This window comes from Suillus subalutaceus (genome assembly GCF_016647625.1).
Source record: "Suillus subalutaceus strain FC151 chromosome Unknown DFJ58scaffold_3, whole genome shotgun sequence".
NCBI classification, from domain to species: domain Eukaryota; kingdom Fungi; phylum Basidiomycota; class Agaricomycetes; order Boletales; family Suillaceae; genus Suillus; species Suillus subalutaceus.
The window spans coordinates 267,677-295,521 of record NW_024540252.1 but is presented as its reverse complement, the minus strand read 5'-3'; the positions used below and the strand labels follow the sequence as shown (position 1 = coordinate 295,521).

At 47.3% G+C, this 27,845-nt stretch overlaps 7 protein-coding genes across 7 annotated transcripts; 5 read left to right on the top strand and 2 right to left on the bottom strand.

Moving 5' to 3' along the window:
- Positions 1-1,347: 1,347 nt before the first annotated feature.
- DFJ58DRAFT_255312 (actin) lies at positions 1,348-3,385 on the bottom strand. The gene is made up of 10 exons (XM_041379492.1): positions 3,083-3,385; positions 2,994-3,030; positions 2,936-2,941; positions 2,852-2,879; positions 2,726-2,794; positions 2,082-2,678; positions 1,958-2,029; positions 1,759-1,903; positions 1,565-1,703; positions 1,348-1,502 (listed from the first exon to the last, which is right to left on the bottom strand). The coding sequence occupies exons 1-10, from the start codon at positions 3,104-3,106 to the stop codon at positions 1,492-1,494; spliced, it is 1,128 nt and encodes a 375-aa protein (XP_041250512.1). The 5' UTR covers positions 3,107-3,385; the 3' UTR covers positions 1,348-1,491.
- Positions 3,386-3,424: 39 nt separating this feature from the next.
- DFJ58DRAFT_909956 (uncharacterized protein) lies at positions 3,425-4,485 on the top strand. The gene is made up of 2 exons (XM_041395166.1): positions 3,425-4,039; positions 4,088-4,485. The coding sequence occupies exons 1-2, from the start codon at positions 3,533-3,535 to the stop codon at positions 4,304-4,306; spliced, it is 726 nt and encodes a 241-aa protein (XP_041250511.1). The 5' UTR covers positions 3,425-3,532; the 3' UTR covers positions 4,307-4,485.
- DFJ58DRAFT_756345 (phosphopantothenate-cysteine ligase) lies at positions 4,486-6,116 on the bottom strand. Its single transcript, XM_041388119.1, has 6 exons — positions 5,792-6,116; positions 5,705-5,739; positions 5,612-5,640; positions 5,113-5,558; positions 4,940-5,059; positions 4,486-4,887 (listed from the first exon to the last, which is right to left on the bottom strand). The coding sequence occupies exons 1-6, from the start codon at positions 5,942-5,944 to the stop codon at positions 4,588-4,590; spliced, it is 1,083 nt and encodes a 360-aa protein (XP_041250510.1). The 5' UTR covers positions 5,945-6,116; the 3' UTR covers positions 4,486-4,587.
- A 104-nt stretch (positions 6,117-6,220) lies between these two features.
- DFJ58DRAFT_909954 (uncharacterized protein) lies at positions 6,221-7,987 on the top strand (the record flags this gene model as incomplete). The annotated part of the gene is made up of 5 exons (XM_041395165.1): positions 6,221-6,541; positions 6,597-6,725; positions 6,777-7,692; positions 7,774-7,841; positions 7,943-7,987. 5 exons carry the CDS (start codon positions 6,221-6,223, stop codon positions 7,985-7,987), a joined length of 1,479 nt encoding a protein of 492 aa, XP_041250509.1.
- Positions 7,988-21,046: 13,059 nt separating this feature from the next.
- Positions 21,047-23,181, top strand: DFJ58DRAFT_650084 (laccase; the record flags this gene model as incomplete). Its single annotated transcript, XM_041381555.1, has 12 exons — positions 21,047-21,210; positions 21,258-21,309; positions 21,361-21,429; positions 21,485-21,634; positions 21,697-21,772; positions 21,824-21,851; positions 21,902-22,613; positions 22,667-22,687; positions 22,741-22,889; positions 22,945-22,968; positions 23,020-23,084; positions 23,135-23,181. The coding sequence occupies 12 exons, from the start codon at positions 21,047-21,049 to the stop codon at positions 23,179-23,181; spliced, it is 1,557 nt and encodes a 518-aa protein (XP_041250508.1).
- A 590-nt stretch (positions 23,182-23,771) lies between these two features.
- On the top strand, positions 23,772-24,466 carry DFJ58DRAFT_756337 (uncharacterized protein). Its single transcript, XM_041388118.1, has 4 exons — positions 23,772-24,003; positions 24,059-24,168; positions 24,200-24,284; positions 24,354-24,466. Exons 1-4 carry the CDS (start codon positions 23,961-23,963, stop codon positions 24,395-24,397), a joined length of 282 nt encoding a protein of 93 aa, XP_041250507.1. The 5' UTR covers positions 23,772-23,960; the 3' UTR covers positions 24,398-24,466.
- Positions 24,467-24,791: 325 nt separating this feature from the next.
- Positions 24,792-26,129, top strand: DFJ58DRAFT_756335 (uncharacterized protein). Its single transcript, XM_041388117.1, has 3 exons — positions 24,792-24,899; positions 24,953-25,012; positions 25,071-26,129. The coding sequence occupies exon 3, from the start codon at positions 25,151-25,153 to the stop codon at positions 25,943-25,945; it is 795 nt and encodes a 264-aa protein (XP_041250506.1). The 5' UTR covers positions 24,792-24,899; positions 24,953-25,012; positions 25,071-25,150; the 3' UTR covers positions 25,946-26,129.
- The last annotated feature ends 1,716 nt before the right edge of the window (positions 26,130-27,845 follow it).

Here is a 27,845-nt window from a genome sequence, read left to right as displayed (position 1 = left end):
ACGTTGCAACGTTGAGCAGTGTACGCTACGTAGAGCTTGACGAAAGAACAGGTACCGACAGTTAGATGTACTGTCGAGGACAGATTCCACCCAATAGTATTCCACCGCAAGCATGACGCTTACGCAGCATATGACGCAGCCTATGACGCAACACCTTCGATGACGCGTCTCACCTAGTAGAGCTAGACTGGTGACCAGCCCCTCCATGAGGCAAACCGTCGATAGAGGCAATAGAGGGACTGGTAAATCTAGGTTTGAATTTGGATTGTGCGCGCTTTAGAGTAATCACATGACCTGTAGCCAATAAGAAAACTAAAAATGTTGAAATTAATGTTCGAATATTGATGCCGGTGGCCGTCATTAATGTATGTATCTACTCTACAACTCCAATGGACGTGAACTCTATCATCCAAGCTGTGCGGGAAGCCTCGATGGAAGGACTAGATTGATTTGCTCGTTCGCCGATAGCCTGATACAAAAACGGCTCCCTACCGATCATATCGAAACCCTCAGTGATAAGGATAAGACGGATGTGTTACGCGCTTGCCTGCTCGTGTACATCCTCACAACTACAACCATTGTTCCACGAGTATTCCAGCTAGAAGCCATTCTTGCAACATTGAATGAGGGCATGCGGATGCATCCACTTGAAAATGCGCGCATGACTTCGGGGATCCTCCCATAGAAAATTCAACACCATTTCCAACCTCCCATTTCCTGCCAATTGCTTCTCAGTTCCCGAAGGCAGGTACTACAGACCGGTTGACATCAATGTGAATGAGCATCGAGAGGTCCCCGTCATCCCAGGACCATCCTTGAGACATTTTCCCCTTGAGAACAGCGCTTAGGACCAGTACTATCTCAGAAGAAGCCGAAGTTTGAATTCAAATCATAGTCCGAGTGCAACGTGACGCTGCCCTGCAGTGACCAGTGGAACGAGAGCTGATCGCTGCCGGAGTGGACGAGCAATGTTACCTGAACGACACGTTCGGTATGTAATCGAGAACTTAGCAAAGACTTATCTAACTCCCGAAAAGGCTTTTCCGTCATGTGATTACTCCGCGCACTATCCAAATGTAAACCCAGATTTACCAGTCCATCGACGGTAGACGGACTGGTCACGAGTCTATGATTCCACCCGCAGGGCAGCTTCAACAGGTGTTGTGTCAAATGAACACTGTAAGACTGGCTAACAAATGACATTGGCGAAAAAAGGTCTCAGGGCCAGGCACCATAAGAACCTGTTACATAATGAGTTATCTTGTTTGTTCACCCAGCTGGCAGTAGGTGAGCCTGGTGAGGTGCCGCAGTGCAGTAAGAAGTGATATCCACTCGAGAAAATGTGTCGCAAACTATTGAAAAGAGTAAAAGTAAACTGCAACATCCAGGATTAACGTATGTGAGTGTGTCTCAAAATTGTAGAAAACAAAAAGCAATGGCATTCTAATACAGCGGAAACACGATTCATTTTCACTGCTTCTTTGATTATGTTTAGAAGCACTCTGTGGTAGAATTGAATGGAACATTGAGATCGATAGGTAGAGATATGGAAAGAAATACGCACTGCGATGGACGATACCAGGACCGGACTCGTCGTACTCCTGCTTTGAACACCACAGGTTCTGGAAAGTGGACAGGGAAGCCAAGATGGAACCACCGATCCAGACGGAGTATTTCCGCTCAGGGGGAGCGACGATCTTGACCTAAGAACGATAGTGAATAAGAATTATGTCTCACATCCGAAAGTCTGGCACGAACCTTCACGCTTGATGGCGAGAGCGAGGTCAATTCCTTCTGCATACGGTCGGCGATACCAGGGAACATGGTAGTACCACCCGACAGCACGACGTTGCCATACAGGTCACGGCGAATATCAAGATCGCACTTGTAGATCGAGTTGTATCTAGAAGATGTATTAGATCGGACAACGCTCTTGGTAATTAATATGTTTGCTTACGTCGTCTCATGGATACCTGCAGCTTCAAGACCAAGGAATGCAGGCTGGAAGAGAGCTTCAGGTGCACGGAATCTTTGACGATTATATGAGATGATGACCAATGATCGACAGTGGATCATCTTACCGCTCGTTACCGATAGTGATAACCTGCCCATCAGGAAGTTCGTAGCTTTTCTCGAGGGCTGATGACTGTGCAGCAGTTTGCATCTCCTGCTCAAAGTCGAGGGCGACGTAACACAGCTTCTCCTTGATGTCGCGGACGATTTCACGTTCGGCGGTCGTCGTGAAAGAGTAACCACGTTCGATTAAGTTCTTGATGAGATAGTCGGTGAGATCACGACCAGCAAGATCGAGACGGAGGATGGCGTGTGGAAGAGAGAAACCTTCGTAGATAGGCACAGTGTGGGTGACACCATCACCAGAGTCCATGACAATACCGGTGGTACGACCAGAAGCGTACAGTGATAAGACAGCCTGGATTGAGACATAGAATGCAGGTGCATTGAATGTCTCGAACATGATTTGAGTCATCTTTTCACGGTTGGCTTTAGGGTTGAGAGGAGCCTCTGTGAGCAAGACAGGATGTTCCTCCGGGGCTACACGAAGCTCGTTGTAGAAAGTGTGATGCCAGATCTTCTCCATGTCATCCCAGTTTGTGACGATACCGTGCTCGATGGGATACTTGAGCGTCAGAATACCACGCTTAGATTGGGCCTCATCACTGGGCAGATGTAAGCTGACGACGACTACGACTGCGGCGAAGCATACCCGACATAAGAGTCTTTCTGTCCCATACCAACCATGACACCTTGATGGCGCGGGCGACCAACGATCGAGCTGTGCAATTCCTGTGAATACCCCGCGCATAATGGTGATACGGATGTGAAAACGTACGGAAAGACGGCACGAGGAGCATCGTCGCCTAGATAATGCAGTCAGTTGTGTATCCATACAACACCATGAATCGTATTGAATCACCAGCAACTGCGAGAAGGCTTATCAGAGAGTGTAACAGATTAGATCGAGGATAACTTACAGCCAGCCTTGCACATGCCGGAACCATTGTCGATAACCTGACAAGTTTGATCATGAGCTTGCTAGACACGGCAATAGAATTGGACTTACGAGGGCAGCTACTTCTTCTTCCATGGTGAATTATTCGTTGTTTAAGGGTAGTCTTGATGGCCGTTGGAGATCAAGCTTAAGTTGTACATGTTATTTAAACAGTTCTTTTCGGGAAGCGCAGTCGCGCAGCCGCAAAACTTCGCAGGGCTGTGCAATGGCTATCATGATGGTCACAACCATCAATGTTGCCAAGCTTTAGCCTGTACCGCAGTCACAGGTCATCCAAAAATTTATGCTGCGTGACCCAAGTGTGTCCACGGGCGTGGGTCAGTGATTAGTGACGAGAATCGAATCGTAATACGCTAAGCCAAGTGTGAAAATTTCCGTGCATTGGAGTTGACAGAATTGTCAGCCTCATATTCCCATCTTCAAGTTGAAATTGGAAGGATGTTAAGGTCTGAGTAGGACCAAGCTGAGCAAAGTGTTGACCGACTCTCGGTTCCATCTATCATGGCACCCTCTAATGACACCAATACAGCTAGCTTCCCAGTTGCATCTACATCCAGTCCTTCCCGCTCGGCCCAGGACAATCAAGGCTCATTTCATGTCGCAAGCATCGTCATTCTCGCAATCTCTATAATTGGCATGGGTCTCCTCATGGTCTCCGTAGTTCTTCAGCATCGCTCATCAGCCAGGCTCAAGCAAAGCTCATCGGAGGTCCACAAAGACGAACCAAGACCGTTCAACAGACTCTGGTCCCGTGTACTCTCGTTGTTCTCAAAGTCGTATCTCTGGTGGTCGAAAGCCAAGTCAGCTACCAAGCACAAGCAGGGCGAGATGACTACTGTCAGCGCGTTGCATGCGACATGCACCTTCGTCGCTGCTGCACCATCGAAATTTCTTCCCCCTCCTGTCGTGATGCAGTTCAGAGTACCGAACACAGAGAAGTTTGTTGTGCTATGTTCGGTCTGTTGCCCGCTAGCGGCGCACCATGCATGTGGCGATTCAAAGCCGTGGGTGAGTGCGGTCTATTCTTACAACGCAACTACAACTCACACGACTTAGGTGCAGAGTACATTCGCCGGCATTCCACATCTAGCCCAAGAACAGCTTCCCGTGAATAATCAACCATCAAGTATTCCCGAGCGTCAGCCACATAGCGTCGATATCCCGCCTTTCGATCAAGATCACTCACCTACCATCGAGCTACCCGAACTGTCCTTTGAAGACCAGCCCCGACCGCCTTCTACTCCACCAAAAGGGCTAAAGAGGACGCTTGCCTGAAAAGATCTCTCAGTCTTATTTGTAGACTCCCCCAAGATAACATGTCAGCAACCAGATGCTATGAACCTTACGATATACTCGTTTCATCCCTCAAGCCGTAAGCTAGGATGAATGTTGTTGCTGTCGGCTGGAGTTTCACTGGACTCGGGCGCATCCATGTTAAATTAAGAAACTTATCAGACACCCTTGATTTTACTTTCGCTCGGGAAGATATCAAAACCCCGTAATTCTATATATAATATTACATGCAACACATTGCTATAGATCAGAATGTCTCCCGCTCATGAGCCTTCGATCCATGTATTGTGCCGTTCAAGCAATTCTTCGATGATGTCTTCCTCTATTTCCTTGGGATGGTTGGATGGTTGATCAGAATCAATTTCTATCCAGAATACCGCATATTTTGGTTGAGATACGAGGACTCCGTCCGATTTCTTTGTACCGTCTGCCTGCACCACAGGAGATATCAACACGACGCGGTGCTTACGGTGATGGAGATCGTTTCCGATCACCACCTGGTGCCCATAACGCTCAAGCGCTTGTTGGGCTTTCGGTATCAGAATCGTCTCGTCAGTTTCGAGCTGGGAAAATATATCGGTCAAATGACACGGTAAAAATTTGAAGCAAACGTACCTTAAAGGAGACAATGAACCCTTCTGGGTTCCATTCCGACACAAGTGGCTTTAAGATCTTTGGTACTTGATCCATTTCTATGGATAGGTTACCCTTTCCAGATTGTATCTTATGTTCCGACTGACCGTCGCTATTGTCAACATCTTTCGCTGGGACAAGGTGTGACCACTTACTAATCTCTGCTGCGGTAAGAAGAAATCACTAACGGCGGCAGCAAGATAATACATCGCCTTTCTTCCTAGTATGCTCATCTCTCTACTGATTGCGCGCAGTAGCCAAAGATACTCGTTGACGGTAACGAACGAGACCATGTGTAGGGTTCCTTGGGCATGCACTGCTTTGTATGCACGGAGCACAGAAAATAGTTTGGCGCGCTCAGCAGTGGTTACAGTGATTTGCGGTGCCGGTGTCGTGGGTGGAGGGTCATTTGAGTACGGGAATGCCGAGTCAATAGTCGAGGACGACGGCAATGCAGCATCAATCTCGAGAAAGTTGAGGAATGGGTTGGTAGAGTGGGAATAATGTCGGCTAAAGGGTTGCAGGCTGAATTGGCGATGCATGAATATGACGGCATAACCAGCTTTGAGGAAATATTCGGCGGACGTTGCACCTCGGGTACCTGCCAGTGCATGATGGTTGGCAAAATATAACGAAAAGAAAAATAACATGTACCGGCGCTGAAATTATCGAGGAAGCGGACGCTGCACATTTAGTGGACATGAGGTCAGTGACCCTGTGCGGCTGGGGGTGGTTGCTCGTTCTTACACATTGAGCTCCAGTGGTACGGTGGTCCCTCCGCTCTGGTTCGAGTTCAGGGTGCATGACGCGAGCACTTGTGATAATGACTCTCACCGTTACAAGCACGACGGATCGGTTAGCCTGTTGTTGCCGTTGAATAAATTCGTGAACTCCCTCTATGTCGGCGACGAGTGAAGGAGGTTGTGATTGTGTTTCAAAGTATGATTCAGCAGAGAATGTCTGCGATTCATGTGTTGTATTAGACATCTTGTGTGAATCAAGAGACCCTGCTTCAAGTGCTTGCGATCTCACCGCGACGATTGAAGGGATCGAGTAGCCAAACTGAGTAATTAGTCGTGCAATTTACATTGACCAATCACAAAGTTCTGACCCTAACCTTGGGTAACAACACTGCCACTAGTGACTTAGCTAGAGCCCGTTCGGTAACCAGTATTTGGTTCACTTTACAATATATACATAACAACTGTACGACGGCGGCATGAGCAGCCGTAGGCGGAGTCGGAAATATCTTTGCTTCCGACCATGACCACATATGCTCCTGCCAGTCATATCGATTTCGAGTATCGAAAGCGTGTCTTTGCTGCTGCTACTGTCATTATCCTCTGCACCCAATTCCAGATCATGCAGATGACACAACAAGACCCTAAGGCTGAGAATGCCCACTGGAATGATGCAGAGACTATGGCGATGCTAGATTATCTTATCCTGCATCGATCAAAGTTAGGTGGCGTGACCTTCAAGCTTTTGACATTCAATGATGCTGCTGCTGATCTCCGTACCAAGAACTTGAAAACTCAAGGCGCCACAAAGACAGGAATACATTGCAGAGGCAAATGGAATACAGTATGTATCTCTCATCCCACTCAGCCACCACCACCATCTCACTGATCTTAATCAGTTGAAGTCTGGGTACACTCAAATCAACAAATACCTGCAGAAATCGGGTGTTCATTGGGATCCTGTGGTTGGGGCCAATATTCAGGGGAAAGCCGCTGAAGATGCATGGTCAGATTATGTTGGCAAATTGGTATGTGATCATACTCTGATCTCCGCACAACACTCACTGATCTGTTAACAGTCCAACTCCGGTATGAAGCAGTTCAAACGTGGATGGAGGTTCTATACCAAGATGGAGCAAATTCTGACGCGTGTCAGTGCTGCTCATGGGGCGGCAGCCTATAATCCTGCTGCACTGGCAGCCACTGAAGCTGCCACAGAAAATGCGCCAGTGCCAGGTTCCTCTACTCAGCCTGGTGGGGCGGGTGCTCCTACTAGCGACTCCAGCGCTCTTGATGTGAGCGTGGCGGCTACCGCTAAAGATTTCACATGGGGGATTCCACCCCTTCATATTCCTGCACCGGTAGCCTCAACCTCTGTGATGGCTGCTCCCCCTGTATCCAGCTCTGGGAATTCCGGAAAGCGCTCTCATAATGACATGATTTTTGAAAGTGCACCTCCCTCTGTCACCTCTTACGCGCCGACGTCAGAAGTAGCTATGTCAGAGGCGCCACACGCACACTCAGAGATGGACTTGAAGAAGCCGAAGCTTTCGGTGCAGGGTAAAAAACATAGCGCCATCGGCACCAACAAGACACGTGTAACCTCTAACAAGGGCATAAAGGAGGCTGCCAACACCGCTGCATTGATGAACCTGCAAGGCACAATCAACCGCCTATCGGACTCTATCACAACATCGTTCACTGTCACTGACGAAAGCCGCGTAGCCGATGAAAGATCGCGTGCCTTGCAGAGCATGCAGGATGAGGAGGACTTGTCGCTGGATGATAAGCTGGCGCTTGTGCATGCATTCATGAGGAGTCCGATCACTTGTTCTTCTTACTTGAACATCACGCAGCCTGAGCTGCGCATACCATTCTTATGTTCAATCCTCGTGGAGGCAAGGCAGGTCGTGAATTTGCAACCCTACCGCATCCAATATCTCGTACTTCCATTTCTACTCAATCGCCACATCATGCATATCACTCGTTGTTCTTGTATGTCTTGTATGTAGGATACATGAAGTTGTCAATGGTCATCATTTGTCTATCTGCTCGATGTCGGAATCATCATCTAAGTCAAGCTCACCCATATCCAATGTGTCAAGGTCAAGGTCAAGGTCATCGTCATCGTCTCGCCCCTGCAAGTAAGCTTGGTAGTCATCCCACATCTGTGTTGCTATGTGATTACGCAGCGCATTTGAATTTGCGCTTGCATGCGCATGCACATCTGTGTCCATATCGTCAGGATCAGCTTCATCAGGCTGTCCCTGATGCGTGGGGTTGTCGTTGACAACAGTAGCTTGTGGGATATCCCCTTCGTTTGGGTCGTTGATGGATATATAATTGTGGAGTACACAAAGCGCAGCAGGGATGCGTGCTTGTATCTCCATTTTATACTCTGGTGCAAGTAGCAGAATACGAAAACGGTGCTTCAAGACGCCAAAAATACGTTCAATCACATTGCGCGCCGAGGCATGTCGAAGATTAAACAACTCTTCCTTATTGAGTGGTCTAAAAGATAGCGTCAATTCGAGCCCATGTTGAAAAAAAGTAGTCTCACCTAATGCTGGCGCGCCCCCATTCTGCAAGATGGTAGCGGACACCGCGATAAGGCACTAGGAGCTCAGGGCGCGAGGGGAACCCAGCATCAGCAAGAAAGTACTTGCCAGGCGGAAGCTTCAAGCCCCCCTCAAGAGCTTCATCCCAAAGATGTGCATCAGTTGCCGATCCTTCCCAGCCAGTAAGCGCATAGGTAAACTTGAGGTCGAAATCACAGCTGAAAAGGCAATTTTGTGACACAAAACCTTTGCGGTTCTGATAGAGGTGACGGTCATATGAGCGGGGGAATGCATGAATATGGCTGCCATCAATGGCGCCAATAGCGTCCATGAAATATGGCCAGCGCTTTGGGTTGTCACGAATTTTAGAGGAAACCGGTGCATCATCTGCAGGAAGATGAACGTATTGTGTGTAGAATGGGTGGGAGGATAGAATGTCAAGCATCTTGCAAAAGTAGCTATGAAGGAGTGATCAGTAGGCATCAATGTTGAACAAATAGATAAAACTTACTTTGAAATTGTTTCATTTGAACGCTGAAAGCGCTCCCCGACATGTCTTATAGTAAGCCCTGTGACACACGTGTAGAGAAAAATTGCAAGTTGCTCCTCTAGGGAGACATGGCGTGAGTCTGTGTGACCGAGTGCACGAAGCTCGTTTACCAGACCCTCAAATACATGCACATGCACACCGAGCTCACAACGCATTCGTTCAGGGTGGCCAACAATGAGTTCAATCACCCATTCTTGACCGGTAAGTGCAGATGTGTGGTAAGGTTCTGGATCATCGGGGATTTGTATTAATATGATCAAGTGAGTTGCAGCAGCGAGTAGTGATGCCGCAGTCCGGTTCTGAACTTCGGTTCGGACCTGAACCCTCCCGGACCAGACCGTGGGTTCGGTCCTAGGTTCGAAATAGTATAAGGACCGAACCGATTATTAAGTTCAGCGTTCGGCTGCTGCCTGAATACTGTGAACCCGTTCGAACCCGTCCGAACGTGTTCTCATATTCTTTGCATGATCCACCAATATATCTGCTCTGATCTTCTGGCAACCGGCATGTCGATCGATCTCGGGACAATCAACAGCGGATTGGACTTCGCAGCCAAAACACCCAACACATTTCCATTGGTGAGATCTGACTTCCCTGGTAATCTACTCGATGTTCTGGTAAGCCTAATGTTAAACAAATGTTAATCTTTATTCAGACTTCAATGGACTTTATTTTCAGAACATATTCTCAGGTTTCTCGTTCTGGTACTTCAAGCTTCAACACCAAGTAATTGCATGGCAACAGGATGTTCAAGGTGCGTCATTTTTTTGATCTCTTATCATAAAATTTGGAATAAATGAGCTACTTACTACAGGTTCAATCTTCACCCTCCTTGCTGCACAAATGTTGTGCGCACTTGGATCTGACGGCCAACTCAAGGATGCTAGTGCCATCGATTGGTACAATGATCCTGACGATGACACGCCCATGCTTCCTCCACCTCCGCCTCCTGCATCCAATGGCAAGCTAACTGCCTTTGTGTCTCGCTCAGGCTGAGCTGTTAAACCGACAGAAAAAATCCGCGATGCTGGCAACACGGCTCCAGCCAAACGAGTGGCTCCAGCGCCTCCCCAAGGACAGCCTGCACCCAAGCGAGTGCAACATGGGTCCCGTCTGGTCCGTCACCATGATGACGATGACGACGAACCCCCTGCGCTAGAGGATTGTTCAGATGATGAAGAAGAGGCCGAAGACAATGACAAAGAGGAAGCTTACGAGTGGACCAAGGTATTTGGAGACAAGGACTGTGAGGATCGCAAGCATAAGAAGAAAGAGGAGCGCAGTGGGGATTTGAAGGTAGTATTTACTCAGGAGAAGGGACGCATCAATCCGCACACCCAAGAACCCGAAGATGGCTGGTGGTGCGAGATATGCAGGTATGTTTTTACTTTTACTTTGAACGTCACACACATAACTAACTTTGTCAATTCAAGAGCCAATGATGTACCCACCAATCAGTGCTTTTTCAAAGGCAGTGTTTCGACTCGCCGCACCCATATCGCTCGAAATGCGAAGTGTCACTTTCCAATATACCGCGACCGCTGCAAAGAACGAGGTATCAAGATGCATGATCGGGCGATACCTCCTAACTGCAAAGCAACCGACGACTTGCAGAAAACGTTAGATGCCTCCCTCACGCCTAAAATTCCTGAATTCACCAAGACCGGTCTAATGGATTACATTGTTGAACTTATCGTGTCTGAGGACAAGGTGAGTTTTTTTTTTTGTAATCGTGACTTAGGATGTTCATGCCATAGATAGGCATTCCAACTCGTTGACAAGGGACCCTTTTGCCGGCTCCTTCAATACCTCCGGCCTTCCCTTTCAGACAGGGATATTCCTCACCGCACCAAGACTCGAGATGAAATTCTTGAACGGGCGCAGCTTGCCGTTCAACGTGTCAAGGAGAAACTTAAGCAAGTTGATAGCAAGATTTCGATCATGTTCGACTCATGGACCTCCGAACCTGGGGTACCTTTTCTCTCCGTCACCGCGCATTATATTGACTCCCCAGCTGGGAAACCTCATGAGTGGGAGTTGAAGACAGAGCAGCTTGCATTCACCATCATCAACGGCAATCACAGTGGGAGCAACATTGGAAGAATCCTGATTGAAACTATCAATAACTATGGCATCCGCACTAAGGTTGGATGGTTTACAGCTGACAATGCTACCAACAACGACACAGCAATTCAGACTGTTGCACTTGCTATCGACCCTTCCGGCAAGAAATGGATTGCTGGGGAACACCGTGTGCGGTAAGTGAACTATTTAATATCGTGATTTATATATATTGATGTCTACTATTCAGCTGTACGGAGCACACCTTGCACTTAGCTGCGAAACACTTTGTTGAGGAGGTCGCACCCACACCAGCAAGCGTGCTCCTCAAGAACATGGCCGATGAAGATGATGATGATGAAACAACTGATTTTGAGGTTGCCGACACCGCAGGAAAAGCCCTCGCACTTGTTACACAGATTCGGAAATCTCCCCAAGCACGCACTTTTTTTCAACAGTGTTGTGTCAAGGTCAATGAGCCGAAGCTTGAGCTTTTGAAATGGATTCGCACGCGATGGGCCTCACTCTTTGGTATGTTGGAGCGCACCCTTAAGCTACGCAAAGTAAGTTGGTTTCTATTACTGTGCCTATGCCCAATACTAACTCAATTTGATCTGCCGCAGGGGGTGAATAGATTCATACAACTGGCGGATGACAGCGATGAAGTCCCAAACTTGCAGGGCAAGTCATATGGAGCATTTGTCACGAGTTCCAAATACAAATCATTATTCTTTCTTGAACACTCGTAAGACACCCGTTAAGCGCCCATCACAAGCGCCCGTCGCTAGCGCCCAGTCAGCGTCTGTACCTGTAACGTTCACAAACCCTAACCCGAACTTCTCTATTCCGTTAGCGCCTACTACTTCTATTTCCGACGTTCCTGATTTTGACTTCCTTACTCAAGCGATTAAGTCACGTGACTCTAGAACCTTCCAGAATCCTTGCACAGCCATCACACGTTCCATGACATCATAGTGTAGTTATATTTAGAACATCGTACGATTCCCTTTCCTATTTAATGATTGGCTAGTTAGTTCAGATTCAGATTCAGTCTCCGCTTCAATATATGTATATAGGTAGCTCGTTGTAGTCAGTAGTTCTTCAGTTCAAACCTCTTTTGTATTAGCTTACTGCTAGCAATCCTAAGACGTCCCTGCTATTCCCTCTTTTTTGTTAGATAACCTTTGTTTGAGTCCTAGTCTCCGCCCCTACGTTTATTCGTTAAAAGGGTTGTGACATTAGGTTTGAACTATAGGGGACTCCGACTCCACGCATTACCGCTTGCACACTTTTTCTCTTTTGATCTGAGCATCTTGCGAAACGCCGCGATCCTCAATCAAAACAGAACCGTTACACGTTTCACATTGCCCGGCTTAACCGCTGTGATCCTTTGATTTCATCACTCTCCCCCTTTGCTCACTTGAGCGCATTCATACCTATCCATTTTCGTAGTTAGTAGTCCTATACCAGGCCCTGCCTTACATTGCAGCCGCCAGTATACGGAGGTGTTCACGACATTAGGCGTGTCACTACAACTTTGAGTGCTGGCCCAAGACCCTGCCTGCTCAACGTTACTATAATTTCCTTTTTACCTATCACTTTTCTTCGTACGATACGTAGGCTACTCTACCCGAGTATTTAGAGGAATTTCCTAGTCCAGACTCGGTCGCTTGTAAGCTTCGGCTGGAAGAGCACCTTGGCGTTCTAGTTTTCCCACTTGGCGAGTATAGTTGTTACGTACACATCTCTTTTAGTCAGTATCTAGGGAAGAGTCAGTTGGGTTTTACCAGGACCCTTTGACCCTGAAGTACGAGGTAGATCCGATCAGATATCGGGGACCGCTTCAGTTTTCCAGATTACGTATCTCTTTCCCATCTTCCCTTTTCACCATCTTTCCCTTCCGGAAGAGCCGTTACGACTAGCTCTTCACAGACATCAGTAAATCGGGTTCCAGAAAACAACTGGTACTATGTCTGAACCAACCGCACCAAGAATGCCGAGTAGCAGCGAAGAGTTTGTACAATATGTACAAGAGCAGATCGCCGCAAACAATGCACTGTGGCAAAATCAAGTCACGGCTCTGCAGAACAAGAATGACGAGCTACAAACCAAAAACGAAGATCTAGCTCTACGGATTCAGATGCAACAAGCCGAGATCGACAAACTCACCGCTTCTCCATCCTTCGGATCATCCGCCGCCTCCACCACAGCCTCAATCAAGATGGCTAAACCCACGGAATTCACGGGTGACAAAGATTCCATCGATGCCAAGATGTGGGCAACCCAAATAGCGCTCTATATGACGCAATGGCCCAGCATCACAGAAAGGCAAAGAATTTCGGTCATGCTTTCGTTTATGAAAGGATCTGCTGCTAAATGGGCGCAGTCCTACATTGAAGAGCACGCTGATGGAACTCTCACCATGAAGAAGTTAGATGAAGACTTCACTGCCATGTGGGCACAAGAAGACCTTGAAGGCAAGGCAGTTCGAGAATTAGATTCCTTAAGACAAGGGTCTTCTTCCGTCCCAGAGTACACAGCTACTTTCAAACAAAAAGCTGCACACACCAGATTCTCCGACTACGATCTACGCCAGAAATATAGGGCAGGATTGCAAGATCGCGTCAAATTACAACTCGCTCACATCGCCTACAAGGACAAGGACAACATGCAGAAATTGATAGAGCATGCGATCCAAATAGGACGAAACTTCGAGGAGTTAGATGCGGAGAAGAAGAAGACTTCTTTCTGGACCCCTAACAGGGCCGCGAGAAACTTCGAACCAAGGGCTGGTCCCAGAGACAGTAACGCCATGGACGTCGACGCCAACAAGCAGAGAGGAGCTCCCAAACCTCAAGGAAGGACTGGTTCTTTCAACTGCTACCGTTGTGGCGAAGAAGGCCATATGGCAAGAAACTGCAAGGGCGCTCCCAAAGCGCAAGTGAAGGCTACTGAAGTGCCAAAGGAAGACTCGATGCCCCAATGGTTTAAAGATTATGTCAAAGCCAAAGGAGATAAGGGTTTTTAGAGAGGTCTGAGTTAGAGTCTGCGGACTTGGACCCGAACAATCGTTTCTCCATCTTATCTACGTTCTCGGATGTAACAGAAGTATATTTGTGATCGAAATCAGAGCATTTTTACATTCCGATTACCCTGAAAGGAAAGAATCGACAAGCAGACGTGAAAGCACTTGTGGACTGTGGTGCATCAACATTATTTATCAATGAGAAGTTTGTGAAGAAGAACGATGTAATATGCCGTAAATTATTAAGGCCTATTCCGGTAAAGAACATAGATGGTTCTTTAAATGCCGCTGGATCAATGACTCATTTCGCGGAACTAAGTCTAAAGATCGGTGATCATGTAGAAGACAAAGCAGCCTTCATGATTACAGACTTAGGAAACGATGATGTTATTATCGGTATTGACTGGTTAAGATATCATAATCCAGAAATAGACTGGAATGCAGGACAGTTTTCGTTATCCAGATGTCCGCTTAAATGTATTACGAAAAAAGAGCAAAGACAAAAAAATAGAGAAAACAGAAAAGCACAAAAACAGGCAGAAGTGATTCCGGATCTGATTCCCACAGAAGAGGATGACGATGAAGACATGGAGATGAAGAAGGCGACCTGTGAAGAGGTAGAAGACGAGGATAGTCCTGAAAGATGGATTAGATATAAAGCCTCGGTTGCCACGGAGCAGAAGGTAGCAGAAGAAGCTACGAAAAAGAAGAAGTCTGTTGAAGAGATGGTTCCAGACTGGCTTCACGATTACCTGGGAGTGTTCTCAGAAGAAGAGTCCAAACGATTCCCTGAAAGAAAGAAATGGGATCATGCTGTGGATCTTAAAGACGACAATGATCTTCCTCCGAACGCGAAACCTTACCCCTTGTCACCGAAGGAAATGGACACCTTGAAAGATTGGTTAAAAGCCGAGACTGCACTAGGACGTATTAGAGATTCACAATCTCCAGTTGCAGCACCTTTCTTCTTTGTGGCCAAAAAAGATGGCAAACTGAGACCTGTAATGGACTATAGAAGGCTTAATGAGAAGACGGTTTAAAAATGCATATCCGCTACCGAGATCTCAAGACCTGATTGATGCCCTTACTGGTGCTACGATGTACTCCAAGATGGATGTACGATGGGGGTACAATAATATTCGGATGAAAGAAGGAGACGAGTGGAAGGCAGCTTTCAAAACGCCTTTTGGTCACCACGAACCAACCGTAATGTATTTTGGGTTGACGAACTCTCCAGCAACTTTCCAGACCATGATGAATGAAATATTCAGAGATTTAATAGACGGCAAAACAGTGGTCGTTTATATCGATGACATCTTGGTCTTTACGAATGGAAGTAGAGAGCAACACCAGAAAGTCGTGCGAGAAGTACTCAAACGATTAAAAGAGAACGACCTGTTCTTGAAGCCTGAGAAATGTAGCTTCGAACAGTCTAAAGTCGAGTTTCTTGGGTTGATTGTGGAAAAGGGCAGTGTATCTATGGACCCCGTCAAGGTAGAAGGAGTATTGAAATGGCCTGTTCCCAAATGCGTAAAAGAAATACAAGCATTCATGGGCTTTGCCAACTTCTATCGAAGATTTATACTTGGGTTCTCAGACATCGCCAGACCAATGAATGATTTGCTGAGAAAAGATGCCAAATGGGATTGGACAGAGAGACAGCAAAACGCATTCGATGAATTAAAGAAGCGTTTTACAGAAGCTCCCGTCCTAGTAATGCCAGATGTTGAGAAAAAGATGAAAATAGAAACCGATGCTTCCGACTATGCAACAGGAGCAGTTCTATCTCAACTAATGGAAGATGGCCTATGGCACCCAGTGGCTTATTACTCGAAATCGATGAATGATGCAGAAAGAAACTATGACATTCACGACAAGGAGTTATTAGCAATCATTCGAGCGTTAGAAGAGTGGAGGCACTATGTGCAGGGAAAACCCCAACATGTGGAGATCTGGACGGATCATAAGAATCTCGAGTACTTTATGACGAGTCAGAAGTTGACAAGAAGGCAAGCCAGATGGAGTTTGTTCCTGGCGGAGTATGAATTTACGCTCCAACATAAGCCTGGTGTAGTCAATGATAAAGCCGACCGTCTATCTCGGAGAGAAGACCACAGAGGGGGGGTAGAAAACGATAATTCTGACCGCATTTTGTTGAAACCGGAATTTTTCAAAATCAAAGCTGCTAAACGAGGCCAAATTCTCATAGAAGGAGAAAGTTCGCTCATGAAAAAGATAAGAAAGAGCACAGAACGAGAGCCCGAAGTAATGAAAGCGCTAGAAACGCTAAAAGTAGCACCGGTACAATTGCGCAGAGGAATCGAAGAATGGAATGTTGAGGACGGATTGGTGTTATTCCGAGGACTGGTATATGTTCCAAACGATAAAGAGATCCGCCGAGAGATATTGGAGTTGTTTCACTGACTCTCCACCGGCTGGACACCCTGGACGTGCCAAAACCTTAGAATTGATTTCCAGAAACTATTGGTGGCCTTCAATGACGAAATATGTCCATGATTATGTAGACGGTTGCGATCGATGCAAACAAACAAAAGTGTTTCCCAGTAGACCAACGGGACCTTTACAGCCAAATGAAGTCCCAGAAGGACCTTGGCAAACTGATCTCATGCGACCTGATAGTGGACTTGCCGAAGAGTGAAGGATGTGACAGTATATTCGTTGTCGTTGATCGATTTTCGAAACAATCACATTTCATTCCCACCACCAAAGACGTAGACTCGAAAGGAATTGCCGAGCTATTTCTAAAGAACGTATGGAAACATCATGGTACACCAAAGAAAGTGATTTCGGATAGAGGAACACAGTTCATTTCGAAGTTCATGGGACAAGTGTCGAAAAGATTAGGAATAAAATGGTCTGCTTCGACCTCCTATCATCCCCAGAACAGACGGACAAACAGAACGTGTAAATCAAGAAGTTGAACAATACTTGCGCATGTTTGCCTCGTATAGACAAAACGATTGGGTATCTTGGCTACCGATAGCAGAATTTTCACATAATAATGCAGTCACAGTAACCGGTCATAGTCCGTTCAAAGTCCTCTATGGATATAATCCTGAATTCACCATATCTCCGAACTCCACATCCTATATTCCCGCCGCCGATGAGAGAGCAGATCAAATAAGAGAAGCACGAGATGATGCGGAAAATACTCTAAAGATGGTTAATGAACGCATGAAACGCTTCTATGACCAAGGAGTTAAAGACGCACCTCAGTATAAAAAGGGAGACAAGGTCTGGCTAGATGCAAAAAACATCAAACAACGTCGTCCAAGTCAAAAGTTGTCAGATCGTCGTCTTGGGCCCTTTGAAATACTAGAGAAGACCGGTGAAGTGAACTATAAATTGAAGTTGCCAGAGAGTTATAAGATTCACCCGGTTTTCCATGTAGAGTTGCTTACTCCATATTACGCATCTCAATTGATCCCTCATTCTCAACCCACCCGACCACCTCCAGACATTGTTGACGATCAGGAAGAATTTGTCGTAGAAGAGATACTAGATAGCCGACAGTTCCGAGGAAAAGTGCAATACCGAGTAAAATGGGAAGGATATCCGATAGAAGAGTCGACATGGGAGCCAGAAGAAAATGTTAAAAACTCCCCGATTCTAATTGCAGACTTCCATAAGAAGAATCCCACGGCCGCCAAATCCAAAAGAATTTTAGGATCTATTCTAGATACGGATGCATTCAAGCAATGGAGAGAGAAAAACATCCGACCATCCTACATTCGCGATGACGCTCATCCTAGAGAGGGGGTAATGTCACGAGTTCCAAATACAAATCATTATTCTTTCTTGAACACTCGTAAGACACCCGTTAAGCGCCCATCACAAGCGCCCGTCGCTAGCGCCCAGTCAGCGTCTGTACCTATAACGTTCACAAACCCTAACCCGAACTTCTCTATTCCGTTAGCGCCTACTACTTCTATTTCCGACGTTCCTGATTTTGACTTCCTTACTCAAGCGATTAAGTCACGTGACTCTAGAACCTTCCAGAATCCTTGCACAGCCATCACACGTTCCATGACATCATAGTGTAGTTATATTTAGAACATCATACGATTCCCTTTCCTATTTAATGATTGGCTAGTTAGTTCAGATTCAGATTCAGTCTCCGCTTCAATATATGTATATAGGTAGCTCGTTGTAGTCAGTAGTTCTTCAGTTCAAACCTCTTTTGTATTAGCTTACTGCTAGCAATCCTAAGACGTCCCTGCTATTCCCTCTTTTTTGTTAGATAACCTTTGTTTGAGTCCTAGTCTCCGCCCCTACGTTTATTCGTTAAAAGGGTTGTGACAGCATTCAAGCTTTCAGCCGAAGAATGGAAGAAGTTGGAATTGATGCACGACGTGCTTCAGGTATGTGCGAGTGGCCAGTCGAGTCTCAAATGTTGTATTAACCTACTGTATAACCAGGAACCTGCCAATGCACAACAATCGTTTTCGGCGACTCGTGAACCTACTGTATGGCGCGCAATTCCAGTCCTCGAGTATCTCCAACAAACTTGGCAAAACATGGCTGGTTCTTCGAAGTTTGATGACTTTTCATCTGCAATCAACTCTGGCCTCGACAATATTCGCAAATGGTACCACAAGATTGACGAAACTGATGTTTATTTTGTTTGCCTCGGTATGTGTTTTATTTACTATGATGCCCTATCTAATGTACAATGTAGCGCTTGATCCTAACTATAAGGTGGCATATGCGAAGGGTAAATGGGAGCCTCACGACTTCGACGAGGGCATGAGAAGCTTGCGGAAGGTTTTTGACAAATATTATCATCACAACTCCTCGCCCGCTGCTGCAGAGCCATCTATTGCAGCTCCTGCCTCGCTTGCTCGCCATGGGTCATACGGCCATAGCTGGATGCGCGATGCTGTCAAAACTCGTGTCGCAAATGACACCGCAAATTGAAGACCTCGCCAGGAGCTTGACGACTACCTTGCTGCCCCATTAGAGGATGTTGAGAATATAGTGGTGTGGTGGGGCGTGAGTTTTTTTCGCATCGCATTTCCTTGCAAGTTGACTCAATATGCCTTTAGCACCATTCCATTCAATATCCCACCATCTCACGCATTGCAAAGGATTACCTCACTATTCAAGGCTCTGCCGTTGCATCTGAACGAGCCTTTTCGAGTGGCGGCATCACTGGGACTGCACGCCGTAATTGTTTGTTGCCAACAACATTCGAGGCCCTTCAGCTATTGAAGAGTGGGTACCGTCAAGGCCACATTTCTGCAACGGTTCAAGCTGAGTTTGCTGCTGCTCATGAACACTATGCCAAGGACGAAATTTAGCTACTCATTTACGGTTCATGTATTTCTTGCAATTTTTGTCAAATTATATGTAGCGTTCGAGCGTTCGAACGCGTTCTGAACTTGAACCGAATGCTTGTGAACGCATTCATAAGGGTCCGGTCCAGCGTTCGCCCTCCTTGCCTGAACGCGACCAATGGTCCAGTTCGGTGTTCGCATTTAGAGGCCTAAGAACCGAACCGAACCGGACTTCGGCACCACTAGCAGCGAGAAGAATATTGATTAGGAGTGCAATATAGCGAAATGCACGCTGCCAGACTTGAGCTCGCGCTAGCTGGTTTTGATCGGGTTGGTGACCAAGCTGGGCAGTGATGAGAGGACCCTGGGGGATCAGGGCTGTAGTAAATATTGGGTGTTGGAGTATTCGCCCAAGATCCATCATCATGGCACTATGTATGAGCTTTGATGCTATCGCTGCCCTTATCCTTATCGACTCACCCATCACTTTCAGACTCCGCCTACGGCTGCTCATGCCGCCGTCGTACAGTTGTTATGTATATATTGTAAAGTGAACCAAATACTGGTTACCGAACGGGCTCCTAGTCACGGCTGTTTTCGTAGCATCAACTTGAATGATTTAAAACAACATCCACATGCGACGTACATGTATTAATGCAGCATAATAAAGTAATCAACTAACGTCGACTGACCCTTGCTTCTATCCCTAGAATATATCTATCAATCGCAGCTGAAGGCAGCTTCTCATCAGGATATCCTCGACACTGTGATCCGTTTAGACACCATCTCTTTCCTCCGTTGAAAGTTTGCAGACAACGCTCGACCATCACGGTGAATCGAGGTTTGATGCTTTTGGATAGCTGCTCGGCTTTGAACACAATCCAGGTCGCTGCATCTTGCCACGACAGCTCTGACATATTGGGATACTTATGTCGGGTCGTGGACACCTTGGCCCCAATCCCTTGACTTTCTGACGCCACTGCTTCATCCTTTCTTCTATCCTCAGGTTCTCGTGAGTGTACTAATGCCTCCAGAGAACTCGTATAGATTCTTTATGGCTCACTTCCTCACTTTATAGACTAGTTAGCCGAGCCATGTGAAGCCAGGTCCAAGCCATTATCATGGGTCTGGCTCATGAGGACCTGAGGCCAGGCCCAGTACCTCACTAGTTATAGTCACTACAGCGGCCGCCCGACTTCCAAAATTAACATCAATTTCACTATCTGCCTGTCTCACCATCACACCTCAACTATCATCAAGGCTGCCGGGCCTCCCTCCAAAATTATGTGCAGAGACGTCTCAGTGCCTACTAGTAGTGGCACAGGTCCCGATATGCCATGAGCACATAGTACCTCACAGCGTGTGACCGTTTTCGTCCTACAATGCTAGTCCGATACTCTCGCACAGCCGCTATGCTCGGCGGAGGGGCACCACTAGTCACATCGGCATTCTTCTTTTCCTGGACATGATTTTAAGCTGTTGTGGCAACCTAGCACTAACACCTGGGGTCAGTAACTTGACCGTTTCTTCGTCTGAGTTATGGTTTCGTGGTACGCCAACATTCTTGAATACATCATCGTTGCTGACTCCCGGAGCGTCATCTGGACGACCGGGGTGCTGGTGCTAACTAGGCGCCGAGAAACCGTTTGCGGAGTAATCGCGCGCCGATGAAATCGAAAGGTACCAACTGCTTCGAACAGGAACACCTCCAGGCAATCTACTGCTGAAAGCTGAAAATTGCGAGAGCGTTCACACACCGATAAAGTCGAAAGGTACCAACTGCTGCAAGATAAAAGCTGCAAGAGCATTCTACTTTTACTACTCTCGCGAACAACATCATCTATCGTGAACGACCGCGATGTTGATTCTTTTTCTAGCCGTTTCTCTCATCTCATTGATTAATGCTACATCCATAGTATCTCGCTCACAGTCCTACCCGCTATCTCAGCCCGCTGTACATGGCCCCAAAACCAGAATAACCATAGGTAATAGAGTCATCGCTCCCGATGGGCTCAAACGCTCGTGAGTCTATCATCACGGCACTGACACTCGCTCCTGATCTTCGACAGAGCAACTCTTGTTGACGGCACGTTTCCTGGACCTTTAATTACAGCCCAGAAGGTGAACTTTTGTTGAGCTCCTTGTGGGGCGCCAGTGCTGACCTCACAACAGGGAGATCACTTCGACATTGAGGTGGTCAACGACCTCACGGATGACTCGATGTTCCGGGTTACCAGTGTCGTAAGTAGTGTCAAAAAAAAAACAATGTCGTTAAAATTGACCTTGTGTATGGCAGCACTGGCATGGCATCTCCCAGAATGGGAGCAACTATGCCGATGGGACGTCCTTCGTCACCCAATGCCCCATCACGCCGAACCACTCATTTTTGCATTCTTTCTCCGCCCAGAACCAGGCGGGCACTTTCTGGTATCACAGTCATTACTCTGTTCAATATGCAAGTATCACTCGAACCTTGCATACGTAGTAGAGGACTGACCCATGGAACAGTGCGATGGTCTCAGGGGAGCCCTGGTAATATATGATCCTCAAGACCCTTTGGCATACATGTATGATGTCGATGATGGTGAGCGGGAAATTGGTTCATATGAACCCTCTGACTGTGATGTGTTCCCAGCAAGTACCGTGATCACGCTTGCCGACTGGTGAGTTTTACGAACATGGATGATCTGCCCAATTAAATCAGGATGACTAGGTATCATACTGTAGCCCCTGCATTGCGCGGCACGATAGTTGTTGCTCAGTCTATACTCATCAATGGACTCGGTCGCTATGCTGGAGGACCGGAGTCCGATCTTGCTGTGATCAATATCGAGCAAGGAAAGCGATATCGCTTGCGCCTGGTTCAAATGTCATGCGACTCTAATGTCCTATTCTCTATCGACGGCCACGACTTATATGTAATTGAAGCAGATGGAGTGCTGACAGAACCTCTGGTGGTAGATCAGCTCCAGATTTTTGCGGCTCAACGCTATTCTGTGGTTCTCGTAGCCAATCAGCCGGTGGATAACTACTGGGTACGCGGTGTTCCTAACTCGGACAAGACCCACCACGGCTCTGCTATCCTACGCTACAAAGGCGCCCCAAAGGTTGACCCGACTACGGTCAATAATCCACCCACGAAGCCATTGCAAGAGACCGATTTGCATACTCTAATCAATCCCGGTGCTCCTGGCACTAAAGGGTATGGTAATGCAGATATCAACCTCGACCTCGAGGTTTCCGTCACTGGCCTAAACTTCTATGTCAATAATGTCACATTCCAAGCCCCCTCCGTTCCTGTTCTACTCCAAATTCTTAGTGGAGCTCGAGACCCTTCTCAGCTGTTCCCACTCGGGAGTGTGTACGTTCTCGAGGCCAACAAAGTGGTAGAGTTGACGATGGCAATAACTGGTCCAGGTGGACCTGTACGTCTTTTCCATTCATTCTATATTTTCGTGACTAATATATATTGTACCAGCATCCCATACACCTTCATGGGGTAAGTTCGCCGTGACTTCGAAAGCATGTTCGGCTGGTATTCATGATTATTAGCATACATTCGATGTCGTACAGAGCGCGGGCAGCAGTACCTTCAATTACGAGAACCCGGTTCGCCGCGATGTGGTCAACTCTGGGAGCGATGGGCAACAAATGGTGATCCGATGGGTGACCGACAATTCTGGCCCCTGGATCTTGCATTGGTATGACATCATTTTTATCGAGTGGTCAAGAAGGATACTAACTCTGAACTAACAGTCACATTGACTGGCACCTTGAAGCGTATGTGTGTAAATCTTCCCGTGAACGAAATGGCTAATCTTTCATATCCAGTGGTCTTGCCGTTGTAATGGCAGAAAGTCCCCCTGATACTAGCGCACATGTGAGCCCCGTGCCATGTAGGTCATACGTGAAGAATCCGTACTTCTATTGCTGAACTGCTTTACAGATGAATGGGATCGCTTATGTCCAATCTATTACAATGGCAACTATTAGCCCCACTCAATTCTTGTTTTATTATTTTATTGCTAGTAATACAAGTCTTGATCACGCGGGGAGTACAATTGAGCGCCTCAAACTCGCCCGTATTCCCATCTCGCAGTTCAGTCCTCTCGATAGTGCACTGATAGCCTGGCGCCACCCAAACCTCAGTCTATTTTATGGCCTCGAGCAGGCTTCACGGTCATATGCTTAGTTGTCCATCTTTTTGCTTGTCCAGAGTACCTCCTTCTTCTAACTCTCAAGTAAAGCTTCCCCATTTTATCTCATATGCACTTCATCGCTCCAAACTCCATTCTTCTGTAACTTTCCCTGCTCTTGTCCTACCCCAGGGACTCAAGGCGCGCTTTATTAATTACGGTTGTCGGTTATTCGCGGTTGTGCAATGTGCGCCCTTGTATAAGACATTATTGTACCCATTAATGTGCTACACGCTAGGATACAAATAACGCAACGTCCGAATGAAGTTTAACCGCCACGTTAGGAACAGGAAGCGCCATGTTAAGTAACGAAGAAAAGACAGTAGCGGGGGGTGGGGGTGGGGGTGGGGGTGGGGGAGGGGGGGAGCCGGTATGCAGGCAATGGGGGTTGGAGATTACTACATACAATACTGCTTGGCGATAGCTGCAACATTAACTTGAAGCGAAGATGTTAAGCAGATTCTGGGGTCTTTTCGTTGTGAATGACGTGAGCCGGGTATCTGGATTTTGTTTGCTCAGGGTTGGAGTTGTTCAAAGGAAAGATCCGAATGATAACAGGAGGTTGTTTCGCATTGGATGCCAGTTGCCAGTCGTACGTTGGCGGTGACGGCGGCGATCAGTTTGAAAACCGGGGCTTACCGGTTTACTGATGGGCTTCCCGCATGAGGATCCAGGAAGCACCGCTATTCCTTGGCAAGCGCTATGTTGTGCGTCACTTAATCACCACTACAGGCTTTGTACAGAGGCCAAATTGATGGTTCAAGTTCTTCAGATCGATCAGCCTGTGAAGTGCAGGAGCAGAAGTATACCATGAGATTATATCAGCGGATATTTTTGCCTCACCTAATTATGTGCTGAACGGTTGCCAGTACCTGCTAAACATTTGGTCTAGATGGGTTGGTCAATGGTAGTGTGAACGAGTATCGGCAATGGCAAAGCCGATAAATTTGACATCCCCACCTTCGGCAGCTGTGATAGCAAGAGCTTCGAGTTCTGCAGCTAGTTGTGCATGAAGCAACGGCTCCGTTTGCCCGACCATAATTAAGAACTTTGGCAAATCGATGATGTCAGACATGGTCGCGGTGATGGTAAATTGAACCTCCGACGGGGTGTTCGGATTCTGTGGGGCGTACCAAGTATTTTAATCTTAAAACTGGCTCAAGCTGGCTGAGAGACCGAAAACGGGACTCCATGGACCAGACCAGGCTACTAATTACATAAGCTACAACTAGGTACATGGCTCGGCTTACTATGGCTGCACCCACGGCTAAAGCCGGAATAAGCCGGAACTGCGGCAACACTAAGTCTAGAGCAGAACCGGTAACGCGCTGTTGGAAATCTATATATACCATGCCTTTTGTGAGTGCTTTGAGATATAGAGTGCACTTGTTTTAACCATACTCTAGGAACTAATCAAACATATATTCAATTTTTTCTATCCCAGCGAGAGAGGGGATCAAAATCGTCCAGATCAACCGCTGGTTGGGGACCTGATCCCCTGCTATGACCGCTCAGGTGCGCCGTTCCACTGATGCTCTTTGCGAACTCAAATTCGACGAGTACAACAGGTAATGTAATAGCTTATCTTCCGGCCTCTGTGCAGACCACTCGGTCGTCACACGCTTTAAGTGAGCAATGCTTCGATGACTCTTTGCTTGCCTCCCTGACACTATAGTTAAAACATAGGTACTCCACACATTCCAACGACTCCTATCACACATAAAATTGTGCACTCCGCCTCAAATACTCCGTTCCTCCCTCGACTCATGAGACACCACTCCCAGGAGATCTTTGATCTTCGCACAGACACAAAATACGTGTCACGCCGGCGTACCCGAAGTGCTAGTCCTTCTACAGCCCGAGCAAATCGACGCCGCGGTCCAGATCGACCATCCGACTCTCTACGTCCCAAATCTGCCACTGGTGACCAGATCCTGTCAGATGACCTGTGGGACCCATGGCCGGACGGAGATTTTGAAAGGTTATTCACGTGGGAGGAGGTAGCAAAAACTGATAATCTCAGGGAACATTGGGCTTGCCAGCCGGGAGGAGGAGACAAGTGGGGGTCAGAGTCGGCACTGACGTGGTCACAAGGCAAAAAGACGAGACGTGTTTGCTTGGGTGTCATTACTTGTGACGAACCTACCTGTGAGGTGGTTACGCGTCCACAGACACGCAGGGCAGGCATCATGGGGCAACTGAATGCATCGTGCCGTTGTGGCGGGCAGCTCACACACGTCGACTGTGGTGTCATGTCAGTGCTGTATTCATACAAAGGGGGCGTCTACTACATTCACAAGGGCGTTCACCACCATCCAAAGCAAACCCACATCCTGCATCTATCCCGTGACGAGCGGGCGAGATTTGAACAAAAGGTCTTCGAAAACCCTGATGCTGGCCCTGGAGCATTGATTGCTGGTCGTCACAGCCTTACTGCGCTGCCGGTTGAAGAAGAGATTGCGCCCGTGAAACGTCGCCCTTCACTGCCAGCTGAAGAATGCGCACCAGTTAAGCGTCGACGTGCTTCAAAGAGGGTCCAAAGAGGGAGGAAGAGAAAATAGTCATTGGCTGATGCGACTAGAAGTATTGTAGAACACTGGCGCATCAGTGGCCGCGTCAAGGCTCGTCAGTGCCGCGTCAGTTCCAAGAAAATAACCATTAGCTGAGGACTAGCTAGTAGTATATGTGCCTATGGTGAATAAAATCAACGAAGGAATGATCATGAACCCATGCAACTTGATGTGGAAGTCGAATATAGGACATAGAAATGAGTCGCACTAGCGCGTCAGTAGCCGTGTCAAGACTCGTCAGTGCCTCGTCAAAATAGCCACGCCCCTTATGTGCGGGGTTTCAATTGCGACGCGCCACACATGCATGAACAGTTCCCGGCGAAGTTCTCCCTGACTTCAATGGCATGCTCTGGCTGGTACTGATACGAGCATTAGCATTCCTTCAGTGTCGTACAGAGCGCGGGCAGCAGTACCTTCAATTACATCAACCCTGTTCGCCGTGATGTGGTCGACTCTGGGAGCGATGGGCAACAAATGGTGATCCGATGGGTGACCGACAATTCTGGCCCCTGGATCTTGCATTGGTATGACATCATTTTTATCGAGTGGTCAAGAAGGATACTAACTCTGAACTAACAGTCACATTGACTGGCACCTTGAAGCGTATGTGTGTAAATCTTCCCGTTAACGAAATGACTAATCTTTCATATCCAACGGTCTTGCCGTTGTGATGGCAGAAAATCCCCCTGATACTAGCGCACATGTGAGCACCGTGCCATGTAGGTCATATGTGAAGAATCTGTACTTCTATTGCTGAACTGCTTTACAGATGAATGGGATCGCTTATGTGGCAACTATTAGCCCCACTCAATTCTTATTTTATTATGTCAATTTATTTTGTTGCTAGTAATATAAGTCTTGATCACGCAGGGAGTACGATTGAGCGCCTCGAACTCGCCTGTATTCCCGTCTCGCAGTTCAGTACTCTCGATAGATAGCCTAGGCGCGACCGAAACCTCAGTCCACTCAACCTGTACCAAGACACTCTGGCCCATGTTATGGCCTCGAGCAGGCTTCGCGGTTATATGTTCAGTTATCCATCTTTCTGCTTGTCCAGAACCCCCCTTCTTCTAACTCTCAAGTAAAGCTCCCCCATTTAATTCCAAATGCACTTCATCGCACCGAACTTCATTCTTCTGTGACTTTCGCTGCTCTTGTCCTGCTCCAGGGACTCAAGGCGCGCTTTATTAAATTAGTTTATGGTTGTCGGTCACTCGTGGTTGTGCAATGCGCTACACGCTAGGATATAAATAACACAACGTCCGAAGTTCCGAATGAAGTTTAACTGATACGTCAGCGACAGGAAGCGCCATGTCAAGTAACGAAGGAGAGACGTCAGCGAAGAAAAGACAGTAGCGGGGGTGCGGGCAGTGGAGGTTCAACGTTCAACGTTGAGAATTAGGCTCGTGACCAGCCTGGCTTATACACCACGGACACGTGAGTAGTATGACTAGTTGAGGATTATGTACTTAACTTGACGTGAAGATATTGCCAGTAGCAGGGTCTGGGGTCTTTTCGTTGTGAATGATGTGAGGGTGTCCGGACCTTGTGTGCTCAGGGTTTTCATTCTTGCAAAGGAACCGAGAAAGATCCGAATGATAACAGGTTGTTTCGCATTGGATGCCAGTTGCCCATCATACGTTGGCGGCGGCGGCGATCAGTATTGAAACCGGGGCTTACCTTACTGATCTGACTGCACAAGGAAGCACCGCTATCCCTTGGCAAGCGCTAGAGAGATGTGGCTCATCACAAAGCGTCCAAACCAGTGCCTATAGAAGTATGCAAAAGTATACGAGGGATCCGTGAAGTGCAGGAGCAGTAGTATCGAACAACAGAGCCTGCGCAGATACCACACCGTAATATTATGTCAGCGGATATCGCTGTTACAAGT

What these genes read in the sequence shown, in the direction of transcription:
- DFJ58DRAFT_756345 (XM_041388119.1), bottom strand. Translation starts at nt 5,944, where the DNA reads ATGTCTAATACAACACATGAATCGCAGACATTCTCTGCTGAATCATAC. An exon ending in GATCCGTCGTGCTTGTAACG is followed by an intron (nt 5,740 to 5,791) that starts GTGAGAGTCATT and finishes AACTCGAACCAG; the next exon opens with AGCGGAGGGACCACCGTACC. An exon ending in CCTCGATAATTTCAGCGCCG is followed by an intron (nt 5,559 to 5,611) that starts GTACATGTTATT and finishes ATGCACTGGCAG; the next exon opens with GTACCCGAGGTGCAACGTCC.
- DFJ58DRAFT_255312 (XM_041379492.1), bottom strand. Translation starts at nt 3,106, where the DNA reads ATGGAAGAAGAAGTAGCTGCCCTC. An exon ending in GCTCCTCGTGCCGTCTTTCC is followed by an intron (nt 2,795 to 2,851) that starts GTACGTTTTCAC and finishes GGAATTGCACAG; the next exon opens with CTCGATCGTTGGTCGCCCGC. An exon ending in CAGAAAGACTCTTATGTCGG is followed by an intron (nt 2,679 to 2,725) that starts GTATGCTTCGCC and finishes ACATCTGCCCAG; the next exon opens with TGATGAGGCCCAATCTAAGC.
- DFJ58DRAFT_756335 (XM_041388117.1), top strand. Translation starts at nt 25,151, where the DNA reads ATGAGACACCACTCCCAGGAGATCTTTGATCTTCGCACAGACACAAAA.
- DFJ58DRAFT_909956 (XM_041395166.1), top strand. Translation starts at nt 3,533, where the DNA reads ATGGCACCCTCTAATGACACCAATACAGCTAGCTTCCCAGTTGCATCT. An exon ending in GTGGCGATTCAAAGCCGTGG is followed by an intron (nt 4,040 to 4,087) that starts GTGAGTGCGGTC and finishes CACACGACTTAG; the next exon opens with GTGCAGAGTACATTCGCCGG.
- DFJ58DRAFT_756337 (XM_041388118.1), top strand. Translation starts at nt 23,961, where the DNA reads ATGCCAGTTGCCAGTCGTACGTTGGCGGTGACGGCGGCGATCA. An exon ending in GGCGGTGACGGCGGCGATCA is followed by an intron (nt 24,004 to 24,058) that starts GTTTGAAAACCG and finishes ATGAGGATCCAG; the next exon opens with GAAGCACCGCTATTCCTTGG. An exon ending in CATTTGGTCTAGATGGGTTG is followed by an intron (nt 24,285 to 24,353) that starts GTCAATGGTAGT and finishes CACCTTCGGCAG; the next exon opens with CTGTGATAGCAAGAGCTTCG.